Here is a 14,653-nt window from a genome sequence, read left to right as displayed (position 1 = left end):
GGCCACAACTTTTTGGCCAAAGTCATTGACTACATCATGCGTGCCTGCTCAATACAGCATGAATTCACCACCTCCTGCCACCCCCAAATGAACAGCCTCACTGAGCGTTTGAACCGCGCCCTTACAGACACGCTATCCAAATACGTTTCAGACGACCACCGTGACTGGGACCTGGCTCTACCTTACATTACCTTTGCATACAACTCTTCCCGTCTCGAAACTGCTGGCTTTTCCCCGTTTTACCTCTTGTATGGCCGCGAACCGACGCTACCACTGGACACTGTGCTTCCGTCCTCCACAGCTTCAACTAGCGATTATGCCCGTGATGCAATCGCCCATGCTGACCATGCTCGCCAACTTGCGCGTGCTCGTCTACAAGTGTCTAAAGATAAGCAGAAACAACGCTACGACCTCCGTCGCCGTGATGTCCATTTTGTGCCCACCGCCCTCGTGTTGCTTTGGTCACCATCGTGTAAAGTCGGCCTTTGTGAAAAACTGCTTTCCTGTTGCACAGGCCCATATCGCGTGATACGCAAAGTGACCGATTTCACCTATGAAATCGTTCCAGCCACGCCCACTACGTTCTCCGCTGTGACAACCAGTGACATTGTCCATGTTGCCCGACGCAAGTCCTACAACTCTCCATGCACCTTGGATATTTAAGAGAACCGCGACGGTGCTTTTGCTGCCGGGGGGTAATATTACGATATTATCGAGCGATGCTCAAGAGACGAGCCGCCGCGAGAACGACGAAGAAGTTGGTCGGTGCCCTTGGCACAAGTGAGTGTCAGCCTGGCTGCCTGGCTCCAGTGTAAATAGCGTGCAAATAGCATCTTTCGTCTGTCTTTCCACACGTAACAATATATAATGGTGATGACAAATTGACGGCATGCTCTCACCTCCCTTCATTTTCCTAATTTCGTTCTCTCCATCCTCTTTCATTTGGCTTCAGCATACCTATTCTCATGTTTTTGCTTGATTCCCTTCACATTACTTATTTTGCATTGAATTGCCCGGTTCCTGCCCATTCAGTGCACAGGCTGAACTCCAGTGCTTGTCCTGTTGTCTCTTGTTCTCGTTCCAGTCGCGCGGCGTTCTAACCAAGCATGCAATAGCTATCCCAAATCAAGGTTTCACTGCCCACTTCTAATAGCATCTGTGCCGCTGTGTGAGCTGAAACGTAGAAAAGGGACTCCGAATCATGAGAAGGGAACTCCAGGCGTGGCGTCAGCCGTCACTGTCACCTGCTTCGCTGTTCCGGCAAACTGCTCACACTCTTTTGCTGTCGTCTTCCAGCTGAGTTAATGTGCTGAGTAGGTAAGAAGCAGTATTGTTTCCTTTTTTTTTCACTTTTCTCTCTTTAAATCTGTACGCTCAAGAAACCACCTTGGTATACGCTCCCCTGCGAGTCATAGCTGGCCCGTTAGGCGAGGAAGCTTGCCGTTTCCTGTTAGCATGCCGAGAAAGTCATTAAAACGCTACAGCTCGGACGCCAGCCTAGAGAAAATGCGAGAAAGACCATCGCACGGCGATTGCAGTTTGCTTAATTACAGAAAACAATAGTTTCTGTAAGAGAAGCACAACTCGCATAGGACGGCCGCTCTCTCAAGCGCTAAGGGGCAAGGTCACTTCCTCGACTTCGCATTAAGAGCCGCTTATGAAAGAGAAAGCGTGGAAGGTCTTGTAATTCTTATTCACTGCATTTAGGTCTCCCTGACGTTGACAGTGACGCTAGCACACTTACAAAACGAGCTACTGAATGGTCGAAGCAAAAGTTTTGAGACGCAGTGCGAGAGCGCGAGAAATCCGACAAGCTGTAGTGTTTGTGTGCTCAGTGCCCCCCCTCCCCCTTCAGAGTTTGTATATCCACTCTCCTGTTTTATTTAGTACCTCCTTCCCCGGAGTCCTTGCTTGTATAGTGGTTGTCCTCATCGGGTGTTATCGCTGTTTTTCAGACTATGCGCCTAGTCATGACTATTAACGCAGGGTGAATTAATATGGCTTTCAAGCACCTACAGCGCCAGCAATGGCATCGGAATGAGGCGCGCCCAAACAAAACTAAGTTCTCAGACAATTTCAGCTTACAGATTGTGAGCAACAAAAGATTCACGGGGACGGGAGCGCCTGCCACATGTGCGCATCGTCTATAGACAAACGTTCCTACAACGGAAAGCACCGAGTTTACTCATAGCGCCATACGGCAAAATTTGGCTTGCCACGACCTTTTGTAGCAATAGCCGGCTGAGCCTTTTGTATCATGTGCATTATTGTATATGTATTTCACTCTAATAAACTCAGCCCACCATTATGTACTGCTGAATACAGAACGATATCTTTTAGCAACGTTTATTGCAAGAATTAGGCGACGTCGCTACATATCAGAGCAACTTGAACTTTAAACTTTATTTCTAATGACATAGTGGAAAAATCATGCGCTCATCTAGCAGCCAGCTTTTGATTTGTCTCTGGATTGTTTGGCCTGCACACAGGCGGAGGAACTCAGCCCTGTGCATGCTATAAGTTGTCCCACAGATACCGTATATGTTAAAATTGAGCATTTGAATGACGTACAGTACTCAGCTTGAACCACGAATCAGCACCTTTACTACCAGAAAATGAAACCGATGCTTAAAGAGGAGCCTGTTCCCCATCTTGGTTGTAATATCTGGCCTGTCATGTGTTTTGGAAGAGGCTCGCGCTTAACGCACTCTCACAACAATAATTGTCATATCGGGTCTGTTGTCCTCGTTGAACTCGATCTGTTGTATTGATCAGATTTAGCAGAAGAGGTCTCGGGTGGATCGTGGTGTCACGGACGAGCACCACTTGCGCCACCGAGAACGGTGCACGAACAGAGCGCCCGCATTGCGATTCTCGTTGGCATCAGTGATTCGATGCCGACATTGCGCAACAATTCTGTTGATTCCATTGTGTTCCTTTCTTATAATCAACCGCTCTCGACTGGCGGATTCTCTAATGATGACGTAAGAGGATCAGCGCACGGCTTATTACGAAGAGGGAGAAGAATTGATTGTTATGCTATTCTGGTCCAAGTTTCATTGAATTAAAGTCAGTTTGCAAAACTTAAGTGAACTTAGATGATCGGAAAATACTGCAGGAAAGTTACTTTTAATTATAAGCTGCCTTTTGCCCGTGAACAAAACGGAGAATTCAGATATGATTTACAACGTTCATATACAAAAACTTCTGATTCTAAGATAAAACACATCGTAGCTGGGACTACAGGACTAGTTAATACAGTTCATTTGTCGGCCATATAATAAGCACTTTGTAATTTTGCAGACATACGAAAAAGCATAAAAATTTGTGAAAGCGCAGAGGAATCAGCACTTGACGCAGCGATCTCCTGCTGCCCCGTCCTGGGAGGTGGACAATTCAGAAAAGAAAGACAAGTGCCTCCTCATCGGAGGTTCTTCTGTCTACAGTTAGCAAGAGGACTCGTCACAGCTGGCAGGGACGTCAGCTCATTCTTAAGCAATCAACGCCCGAGAGACTGACAAAACTCTGCCGCGGTTCTTAGCGTTGGTTTTGTAAAGCGCCGCGCTCTTCAATACACCGGCATTAATAACTGTTGGGATTGCGGGAAGGTAGTGGTTTGAGTGCCGACGCTGCGCAATTATGGCACCACGCAAGAACAGTAACCGGAGAGGCCTTTGAAGTACCGCGCCACATCATTAGCAAGAACGAGATGTCGCCGCAAACACGCCCTCAACTTTACATTGTTTTTGTTTTGTTTTTTCATTGAAGAAAACTGTTTTTCTAACTCACAACATTAGGCATAGCACTTTTATGTATTCATGTTGGTTTCACTACCACAGGTTGCATTCACTTTAAATCTGTACTGATCATATCGACCACACACATTCACTATGAAATTGTGATGCCTGTTGAAGCAAAGGCGACGTGAAGGACCACCGTTGTTCTGTTCACTGCAGGCTGGATGTTTTCTTGGTCGCAGGTGCACTGGATAGTTTTAAAGTCTTTTGCCGGCACTGTGATCAAGTCAAGAATTCATTACATGAAAGCCAACGTCTGTGGTGACCTACAGCTCCATACAAGCGCAGTTCCTATGGAAGGGACCTGGTTGATCGTGCAAAGCTAAACACCGACGCAAGGAGCCGGAAATGCCCGATGAAATAGATTCCGCACGCCTTGCTGCACATCACGCATGAGCGGCACTCTTTTGCTCCAGCAGATTGCGTGCGAAATTTCAAGTGCAGGACATTGTGAAAGTTGCACAAAGCTTAGGCACTTCTGTGCACAGAAGAGGAATTCCCGAAGAAGGTGCTGCACGAAGCGGATTTCAAAGAATTGAAAGAATACTTTTCCAACTATTTGCAGCAGTACGACTTAAAATGAGCTGACTTAATGTTACGCGCCGGCTTGCTCCATTCGCGCTGCTGAGCACGAGGTCGCGCTTTGCTTGTCGGCTGTGGTGCGGCAGTGGAGAAACGATTGTGCGCGCTATGCTGTAGGTGCATGGTAGCGAAACGCCACGCGGCTAGAATTATTCGAAAGGCGTGTCTCGCATTATGGCATGATTTCGCCACCTCAAAATTGCTGTCAATTAGTCAAAGTTAGAAGAAAACCGTGCTCGGGACTTGCATGCGAAAAGTTCATTGTAGGCAGCAGTGGCACAGTCGAGGCTGCTTGTATTTCTAAAGTATCAATAACAGCAATAGTAGATGACCCATGGTTTACCCGAGGCGTAAAATGCTGACTGAACAAGAGCAATAGGATTTGCGATAAAGCGAGTCGCTCAAATGGCTCCCAAGACTGGGCAGACTACGAAAAAATTACTGGTTAAAAAAGGCGTCAGTCTCCAAGGACAAATATTTTAATGAAACGCTCCCTAACTGAATAAAAACGGACTCTAAAAATTTTTTGAATGTAGTGAATCCTAATAATAACACTTACAATCGGCATCGACGAGTAAAGACGGCAGTGCTTCACTGGCAGAACACTTAGGTGCAAATTTTAATAAGTACTTCACTGAGGTTTCCGCTAATCAACTTTCGATAAATTATTCACTGAATTAGCCACAGCTTTCCGTTACACAGCCTCACCCAGAAATTTTAGTCACGGAACGCCGTGTGTCGAGCACTATCGATCGCCTTCCGCACAAAACTAGTCCGGGTCCCGATGGCGTCAACGTCGACCTACAAAAATTAACCTGCCCTCATTCCCCCAAGCTTCTCACCTTAATTTTCTAACAATCCATCGATTCTGGCTGTATACAAAAGCATTGCAAATCTGTTTATGGCGCATCTATATTTAAATCTGGTAACAGTAATCAGTCAAACGACTACAGGTCAATGTCACCAATATCAATCTAACACAAATACTCGATTATATCATACACTCACAGGTAATGGGTCCTCTCAGCTGGAACAACTTGCTTCTTAATACTGAGCACGGTTACCGGAAAAACTTGTCATGCCGGACGCAACCTTCTGAGCTTGTACCATACCTAACCGACCTACAGAGAGCATTACACATGTACATTTACATTGTGCCATTTTTATTCATTTTTCAAAGACGTTTGACCATGTTCCCCATATTCGACTGATGCTAGTACGACCAATTCGTAATCTGTACCTCAATCACAAAACAACGGCGTGAATAGCAGAATTTCTAAACTATCGATACCGAGCGGTAAGGTTCCACGGCTTCATATCTAATTCGGCTCGAATAACATATGGGGTTTCACAAGGGAGCGGGCTAAGCCCGCTTCTGGCATCAATATCACGCACTCGCCCTCTATCGTGGGCGAGTGCGTGATTTATAGGCTAATAGCTTGCCCTGTCGATGTCACAGAATTACAGCCTGATGTAGCAAGGTTAAAGGAATGGCGCAGCAATTGGGAAGCGAAAATTAGTCTTACTACCATTCTGTGTACGTGTTTCAGCTCATAAATTCGTGCTCAATTTGCTCATAATATTTCTTGGAAGCATAATACGTTACATACCTGTGAAATCAATAGAAACTTAATTTTTAAAAGGGACAACCAATAGAAAAGAATTTAGGTTTGATAGACGATTCTTAAGACGTAAGAGAAATCAGATCAGAACACGAGAAGTCTGCTGATGCGCCATCATCATCACTGTTGGTGTCACACAAGCTGAGCCTGGGACATTCATGCAAATATTCCTGCAGCAAATTACGGCACTTTACTCCTTCGGTGGCAGTGTCTTTTAACGTGCTCTTGCTAAGTAGTGGTGATCAAAAGCAGCAAAATATTTTTAGCGAAAAAAATTTATTTCTGAGCAGCCTTATTTGACCTCGCTGAATATGAAATGGGAAAATTGTCCTCCACCAATCCGTAGCACGAAGCTGCCACGCAAAGCCATACGGGTTTCTGCAGTAGGGTGGATCACTCCATTTGACGAACCTTCCTCTACTGTACGGGCTTCCGCAGAACTGATTTTCCTCGAAGAATATGTTCGCGACGTACGCTCACGATTGCATTGCACGCTGGCACCGGCCCTATGACGTATTCGTCTTTATATTCAAGGCAATTGCGAAATACGTAATTCGTGTATGGCACTGCATCCTGAACCACACCTTCTGTAAGAAGCAGTGTAATAATAAATAGTGTGTTACTAATAAATAAATAAATAAATAAATACATAAAAAAAAATGTCGCTTTCTAGTAGCGTTCATTGCTGAAATGCAGTTCTAGCGCACGGCTGATCAAATTTCGCATGCAAGTATCATATAGACTGCATGCTAAATGCATACTTCAATGGACACGCCCCTAACGCGATATTTTTTTCGATCTCAGCATTCAAAAGAGGCCCAATATTTGCTTGGAATCCTAAGTGTATTTGGGTTGAGGAGAGTGCAGATCATAGAAGTCTTGCGACACCAGTGGCCGACTAATCGAAAAGAAGTAAAGTTGGCTTGCCAAGGGTACAGTGCGACCTGACTCGAGCATAGGTCGTCTCACAACAAGCTTTGTCGCTTGGGAATTTTGCTGTAATAGAAAGTTTGTCAGTAAAGAGCACTCATCGTGGACATAAAAACAGACGTAACATGCAAACACGTTTTTACAGGTACAGCGCTCACCTAGTTTTTGACATTGAATTCACTGGAACACCACACCTACAATTAAATGCAGCAGCGCTGTTGGATAACAAAAATCCATACATTATGACTTTACAATCAAATCAAAAGCGGGGAGCTGTCGCTAAATTCAGAGTAATAAACAAGACAAATCACATTCCACAAAGTACTATAAGTTAAAAATTAAGTCCATCAAAAGAAGCTTTTGTCTTGAAGCAAGGGATGAGACTTTTCCGAAAATGAATACACATGCTGTGCACCATTTACAAAGCTTGGCATGCTTAGGACCTCACTGATAGGCCACTGTGTGGCGAATACTTAACGGCTTGCTTGGCGCAGTGTTCTGTAGCGTTCACGCGCACGCGCACGCGCATGTTGTGGCATGTCGCTGGCCACGGTCAGAACAAATCTCAACAATCCACGAGGCACATTCGTACCGTGCGCACCAGCCGCGCGCACAGTGCGGAAAAACTGTGCAGCGCCACTGCCAGCATCGTGAGCCTCTACAATGATGTTCAGTGAACCCGGCGGCAGCGTGAGCCACAACAGCGAAAAACTTAGTGGCTTCGTCGCTTTAGCTGCCTCTGTGCCGTCGCTTGGTACAGCGGTAAATTATATGCTGCGCGCAAGTACGCTGTTTGCGCCTTATTGACGTAAAAGGGCCACGCCCTCTAATGCACGTTCTCGCTTGTATAATGGCGGGAAATTTCCAGGCAAATAGAAGCGGGAGGTAGCACAAATAGCAGACAGGCCGAATTCCATGTCTGGCAGCTTATTCATTGAGAACAAGGAAATTTGAGAACGAGCTAAGGACCGTTCCACGATCGACGGAAAAGAATTTAAAAAAAAACATAACGCTACCAGATAATCATAGGCGGCGAACAGGCCTTACTGATACTGTAGTCCAGCTTAAAAGGAAGAATGAGTAAGGCGCAAGGCAGATACTGCATGGAGGCCTATTTGAGAAAGGGATGCCAGTGGATCGCAAATACTGTCGTGAGGGGCACGGTGATGCGAGTGCCAACCTTTAAGGGATGGCACAGATGCCGCACACGTATGACATAGACTAACCTGCAGCTCAATCGGAAAGGCCTTCGTCCTCAATGACGGTCATGATGGCGATGACTTCTTATTTTTCTTGTAATTCCACATCCATGACGTTTCAAGGGGCTTATCTCGAAAAAAATACGTGAAACACTAAAATAAATTGTGGGCTTCTACGCGTCAGAACCAGGACATAATTATTGGGGACGCCGTCAGGATTAATTTGGACAACCTAGGGTTCTTCAACGCGCCCCCTATGCAAAGCACACGAGAGCTGTTTTTTTTTCTATTCCACGCCTTTCGAAATGCAGCCGGTGTAGCTGGGATTTCCTCTCGCGGCTTCGCTCGGCGCGAAACACCAAACGCTTCAATAGCGCGGATGTAAGAACAAGCCTACTTGCCTATGATGTAATCGTATTCCTTGTAAATTCCTGGTGGCGAGATGTCAAAGTACTCCGGTTGCTGCTCAGGTTTGAGGTGCGTAAAGAGCAGCGTCACGGCTAGGATGTCCGCCTTGGTCAGCATGGTCCGCGCCTCGGACAAACCGCTCTGGGGGTGCCTGAAGTCGCGAACCGTTCGTGCGCTTGTTTTGGATCGCCACCCAGCGCGCGTCGGCGTGCACAGTCACTTATTCCAAGGCTTCACCTCTAAAGGCAAAATGTTCCGCTTCGCGTAGGCACCCACAAGTGCGCCGCGATCAGTATTTGCGCGCCTTGAAGTCGCCCGATCCTCCACTCCAACGTCAATGCCTGCGAAATGCTGCCGCTTCGTTGCACTTATCCTCGCAATTAAAAGAAGCACACAGCGTTAAATATTTGCCAATTTAGACAAAAAATAAATTTTCAACGCACTCAACCTTCCCTCCGTCGTCAAATGAGTGACGTTCAAAATCGACGTGCTTCCGCTGTGATGCCAAGGTTTCCGCGCGACCTTACGTGCGGTAAGCGCACGCGATTGAACTCGCACCGGGCCGACACATGGGCAACGGACCGTGGGGGGGCAGCCAGCCGTGTGGCAGCCTATATAACGTCAGTGTGCCCCTCCTCTCTCTGGCTAAACTCTCACTTACGCCCCTATACTCTCCGCCACTCGCGAGTTTCGCCGATTAGAGAAAGTTCTTTCACAGAAATCAACCGCTTCCACATCCTCTCCATCTGTCTCTCTCTCTCCTTTATGCATTAAAAAAAAATTTTTTTTGTCACCTAATCACCGTAAGAACGCCTTAATGGACAGACCTTACGCGTTTATCCTTCTTTTCCCGGTAAGAGCGAGTACATCGACGTTTTCACTGCCAGTCCCTTCCTTCAATTTCGGGCCACCTCCTTTCCCGCGGCGGAGGCAGTCGCAGAAGCGCTTGCGCGGGGAATCGCCCCTACGTCGAGATGGCGATTCCTTGTGCCTCTGGCATGCCGTGCGCGGCCAGTCGTAATTCGGCTAAGAGGGCTCTAATTGCGGTCCTTTCTCTTTGTTCTTTGTGTGCAGACTCACTCACATCTGACTTAAAGTAGGAAAACCACTCGGCTCTTAGGAGCAGCGACGTAACCTTCCTTTAATTTGTCTTTCTTTCTTATTTTTTGATTGCCAACTTCGTCGCCGCATTGTGCACATCCTTGGCGGCATGATGTATATTCTATTCTATACACGCACTCATATCTCGCCAAATTGCTAGAAACAATGTGACGGTAGCTGTCGTTTACTAGTTGGAAAGTGCGACACAACAGTAAAATGAAGTGCTGCCTAGAAAGTCAATGGTTAGCAAAGCCTTCTGGCGTTAGTTTTGTTACTTTATCGTGATCGACAAGTGTGTTTTTGTATCGTAAGCGCGTTTCACTATGTGGTTTTGAAGATGTTAAGATCACTTCTTTTCCGATATTGTAATGCGCCTAGTGGAACTGAGCTAGGCTGGTAACACAGAAGGAGCCACCGGAGAAGACTACGGCACGCAAGTTCCTTTACTAAACGTCAGATCATTTTGTTGTTACCAGTTGTATAAGCGGAAGTGGGAATTTCGCCGCCATGTTGAACTGGAAGTCTGGCTGTTGGCATTAATATTGCCAAAGATAAGATTTACTCGTGAATTAGTCGTCTGAGGCTAGGAGCTGCCCAGCTGATCAATGTTGCCGCACAGCTTACCTTACGTCTCATTTATCGAGAGAAGAACTAAACTGCTTCTTGCACTTAACCATTAGTAGGTTACGCGTCGTCTGCCTGCGTAAACTACCATTGTGCTGTACTGCCTGCGTAAACTACCATTGTGCTGTACTGGAGCAGTTTCCGTGAAACCCCACCGGAAACAGTACAGCCGGCATCTGAACACATTTTTTTGCGAACAAAACCGAGTCGCCTTGCCATACATGTGCTGAGATCAACGAGTAGCCGGTTCCGCACATCAACGCTGCTCTGTGGAGTGCGACACGAGTTTACGTGCAGGCGACACGAATCCGATACGAGTATAGTAAGCATCGAGTGCAAAACCTAGTGTCGAACGGTAAATCGCAGCGTGTGCGTAGTTACAGCAGCTTTATTTATTTCTGCGCAATTAGGCGCCACACCTGTACTCAACCGTCAGTACAAAAAAGTACAGCTCATTATCATGAAGAAAGAGTTAATCTCAAACAAGAGATTGCTAACTGTCATTATTATTATTATGCTTGTTATCACTTGTTTGACGGCTCCCCCCCCCCCCGTCCCACCCTCCTTGTGTCATATCCGTGCGGGACCTTTAAGGGTACAATAAATGTTGATGACGGTGGTGATTAAAAGCTGCACTAATAACCTCTCAACATCTTTAGAGCTAGGTTGCAAACATTATTTCCAAGAATGAATCGCTGCTGTTTTAAACAGAGGTGAACAAGAAACGTCAAATAAACGATTACTGGAAAAAAGAGCAGAAATTGTGGTAAAAAAACTCCTGAAGGACTTGTGCGCTGAAAACACCTGTAAACGGGTCAGTTTTTATATTTCCTTGACCCAAAAAGCTAAATCAAATACAAAAACTCGCATTATCCACTTTGTTCCTGCATTATTGTCCTCATTTCGGTTCTCATAATTTTCGACGGCTTCTTCAGCAGATGGATACCAGCAACGAGTCTTCGTTACTCATTTGTTGGTAAAAATTTGGTTAGTTCCCTTTTCTAATAAGAATGCGACTACGAATAGTTAGTGCGCAATATTCAATTCGTATTCGAAACTTGGGATATTCGCCCCGCCCTGCTGAGACGGTTTGCCTCATTTTTTAACTCTTTCAAGATCAAACAGCTCAGAGGGTGGTAATGTTCACAAGTATTTCATAGAGCATCATGTTTCCGAACTGCACCCGCTGTAGGCAGGCAATTCAATCCATGCTCCGTAGGAAAACGTCACTACCCCCCCTCGCTGAGGAAGTTAAGTTTCAAGCTCCGCGGCTATTTTCACGTGCCACAATCGAAGGACGGCTTTAATTTGTGAGTATCGCTGCAGAACATTCCAACTACGAGGGTTCTGCGTGTGCGGTGACACGCAGAACCCGTATCACTGAGTCTCGCCAGATGTTGTTCATAAGTGATGTGTTGTTTGCTCGCAACAACGCGTATACTCTGCCTTCTGGTGCGAAGAGTCAGCGCACGCAAGAGAGAGGCTGCCGGCGGCGTCGCACTCGCAACGCTGGCAGCTCGCCCGCGGGCGGGGTGCACGAAAACGCCGCCCAGGCCAAATTGTATTCAGTCTCGCTCCCGCGCCGTCTCAAGGTCATCCCGGCTCGTACTCAGCTCCGCGTGCTCATGCGTTCTCGAGAAGGTCTTGATGCACGCAGCCTAGTCTGGCGGTCTTCGCGACCGCTGCGCTGCGGCAGCGCCTCAAACTCACTGGCAGGTGTCTGCGCCCATCGAGCATTCATTATTCGGGCGTTTTCGTAAAACACACGAATTCACTTTCCATATTGTACTTAACGCTAAGTAGCGACGCGATGCCACGCTGTCGAAATGTCCACGCTCCTAAACTATTTTTTTTTTCTGCGAGAGACCCTAAAATTCGGTTACGTGTACGAATGCTAGAATGTTGAATCGTATACATTACAATGACGTCTACTTGCGGGCAACCAGTGTTATTACCAGCTATTTCTTCTCCCGAAACAAAATAATGTATTCCTAAAGCTACCTGTGTTCCCACAAACAAAACTAAATATGAACAGACACTCCAGCTTTCTTCGAGCTTCACTTCACTGAAGCCAAGTGCGTTTTATATATTATTTTTACGTTCCATTGTCGACAGAAGCTTTATCAACAAAAACGTCGCGCTTCCTTTCATTTGCGGGAACGCAATGAAACTTTCTTCTGATATTTATTTATTTATTTATTTATTTATTTATTTATAGTACCATTAGCGCTTGCAGTGAAGCATTACAGAGGCGAGGGGGCAATAGATATATATATTTATAGAAAGAAAAAGATGGGGGGGGATTATAATCAGATAATAATGCATGGTGAAATGTAAATAAAGATTGAAGGTTAGAGAGTTAAGTTAAATAGAGAAAGGCAAAGGGAAAGACAGGGAGGCTAACCAGAGATTATCTCCGGTTGGCTACACTGTAATGGGGGAGGGACAAATGGACGCGATAGGTGAAAGAGAGCAAGGGATAAAAAAATGAAAAATCACACACACACACACGTACGCACGACATACACTAACTGTTCCTGTGGGCACGGTCACGCAGCCCGCAAAGTAGTCCCTATATAGTGTTACGCAGTGTCACGGTACAATCCTACGTCACACAGTGTACAGTCACAATCTGTCGGAAAGTCCCGTGTCTTTTAAGTACCGCAGCAGCCTGTTCATACCGGATCGCGCTGAAGTTCACGCAGGCCAGTTTCCAAGAATCTTGTTTTCTGTCATTGGGCGCTTGTCCAGTTTGTCTAGGGTGGCTGAGAGGACTGCTCTTTGCGGGTTGAAACGAGCGCATTGACAAAGAAGCTGCGCGATTGTTTCATTGCACCCGCGGAAGTCATAAAGTGGGTTGTTGGCCATTCCGACAATGAAGTAGTACGCATTTAAAAATGCTGCTCCAAGCCATAGACGGACTAGAAGGTTGCAGTTACGTCGTGGAAGGTCGGGCGGAATACGGAGCTGTAAATTACGGTGCAGGGTATGAAGGTGTGCACTTGTGAACTCGGATGAATTCCATTCAGCTAATGTCACGCCACGCGCAAAGTGCGGAAAGTTTTTTCACTGCGTCGACTCTCGAAAGAGTAATGGCAACGCATGCAGTTGACGCAGTTATGGGCAGATCACGCAGCTGCGTCTGCTCGATCGTTGCCATGTATGCCACAGCGACTAGGCAACCACTGATATATTACAACATGTCCTTCGTCAACTATGCGACGGTGTAATTCTCTGATCTCTGCGATGAGCTGCTCATGTGATACATGGGGCAGGGCTGGGAGTGCACTCTGTGGGGCTACCTTGGAATCAGAGAAGGTTGACCATGCATGCGGTGGTTCCTCCTGAATGAAATGAAGAGTCGCATGCAGGGCTACCAATTTAGCAGCTGTCGATGATGATACACGTGACGTTTTTAGCTTAATTTTCACGGATCTTGTTGGTATCACCATAGCGGCAGCTGAACTTGCATATGTGACTGAGCCATCGATGTAAACGTGTACGCGGCTATTATGCACCTCATGTAGCGTTCTAATGCGGCGTGCTTCAGGGCAAACGACAGCACGTTAGCTTTCTTCATGATTCCTGGGATGGTGAGGCGTATTTCAGGTCTGTGCACGTACAACAAAGGTGAGGATGGTCTTGCTGCAGGCATGTAGTTCGATGGCAATGAGGCATCATTGGCAACAATTATACGACTGAAAGTTGCGTGTGGCCTTTTTGCGGGTAAAGCGGCAAGGTGGGGAGCAGGTTGTCGGGCAACGTGCCGAATATGCCTCCTGAGAGCATTGATTGTACGTTGATATTGGGTGATCTGGAGCTATGACAATCGTTGCCGCTGTAGACGCACACCTCGGAAGACCTAGACACGTCCTTAGGGCTTGAGCTTGTAGTCCCTGGAGCGCACGCAGGTTTGTTTTGCAGGTGGTACCAAGCACAGGGTGGCTGTGCTTGGTAACACCGAGGAACAAGGCATTATAAAGCTGTAGCACTGACCGCACCGACGCGCCCCACGACTTTCCGCCGATAAATTTGATGACATGTATTATTGTCACTAACCTCTTCTTCAGGTACGAAACGTGCGGGCTGCATGATAGCTCGCAGTCAATAATTACCCCTAAAAAGCGGTGTTTCCGTGCGTTTGCAACTCCTTGCCCATTGAAACTTACAGAATAACGCTTCATTGCCTTCTGAGTGAATGTAACAAGGCAGCATTTCTCTGAAGACAGCTCTAAGTTCTGTTTTCGCAAGTACAGTGATGTTAACGTAGCTGCCTTTTGTAGCCGTTGTCGTACCTGTAGTCGTGTTACAGCAGACACCTAAATGCAGATGTCATCGGCAAAGATTGATAGTTGAACTGTGTTGGGCAAGCATCTGACTAAGCCAACGA

General features: G+C 46.5%; 1 protein-coding gene across 1 annotated transcript in view; it reads right to left on the bottom strand.

Moving 5' to 3' along the window:
* LOC142576691 (glucose dehydrogenase [FAD, quinone]-like) overlaps positions 1-9,145 on the bottom strand; it is a 178,289-nt gene extending 169,144 nt beyond the window's left edge. The window contains exon 1 of the mRNA XM_075686922.1: positions 8,532-9,145. Within this exon, the coding sequence (XP_075543037.1) occupies positions 8,532-8,655 (124 nt within the window). The 5' untranslated portion in view covers positions 8,656-9,145. The remainder of the gene's footprint in view (positions 1-8,531) is intronic.
* Positions 9,146-14,653: the final 5,508 nt, after the last annotated feature.

This window comes from Dermacentor variabilis, chromosome 3, assembly GCF_050947875.1.
Source record: "Dermacentor variabilis isolate Ectoservices chromosome 3, ASM5094787v1, whole genome shotgun sequence".
NCBI lineage: Eukaryota > Metazoa > Arthropoda > Arachnida > Ixodida > Ixodidae > Dermacentor > Dermacentor variabilis.
Note: the sequence above shows the minus strand (reverse complement) of the source record. Positions and strands in the feature narration are given on the sequence as shown.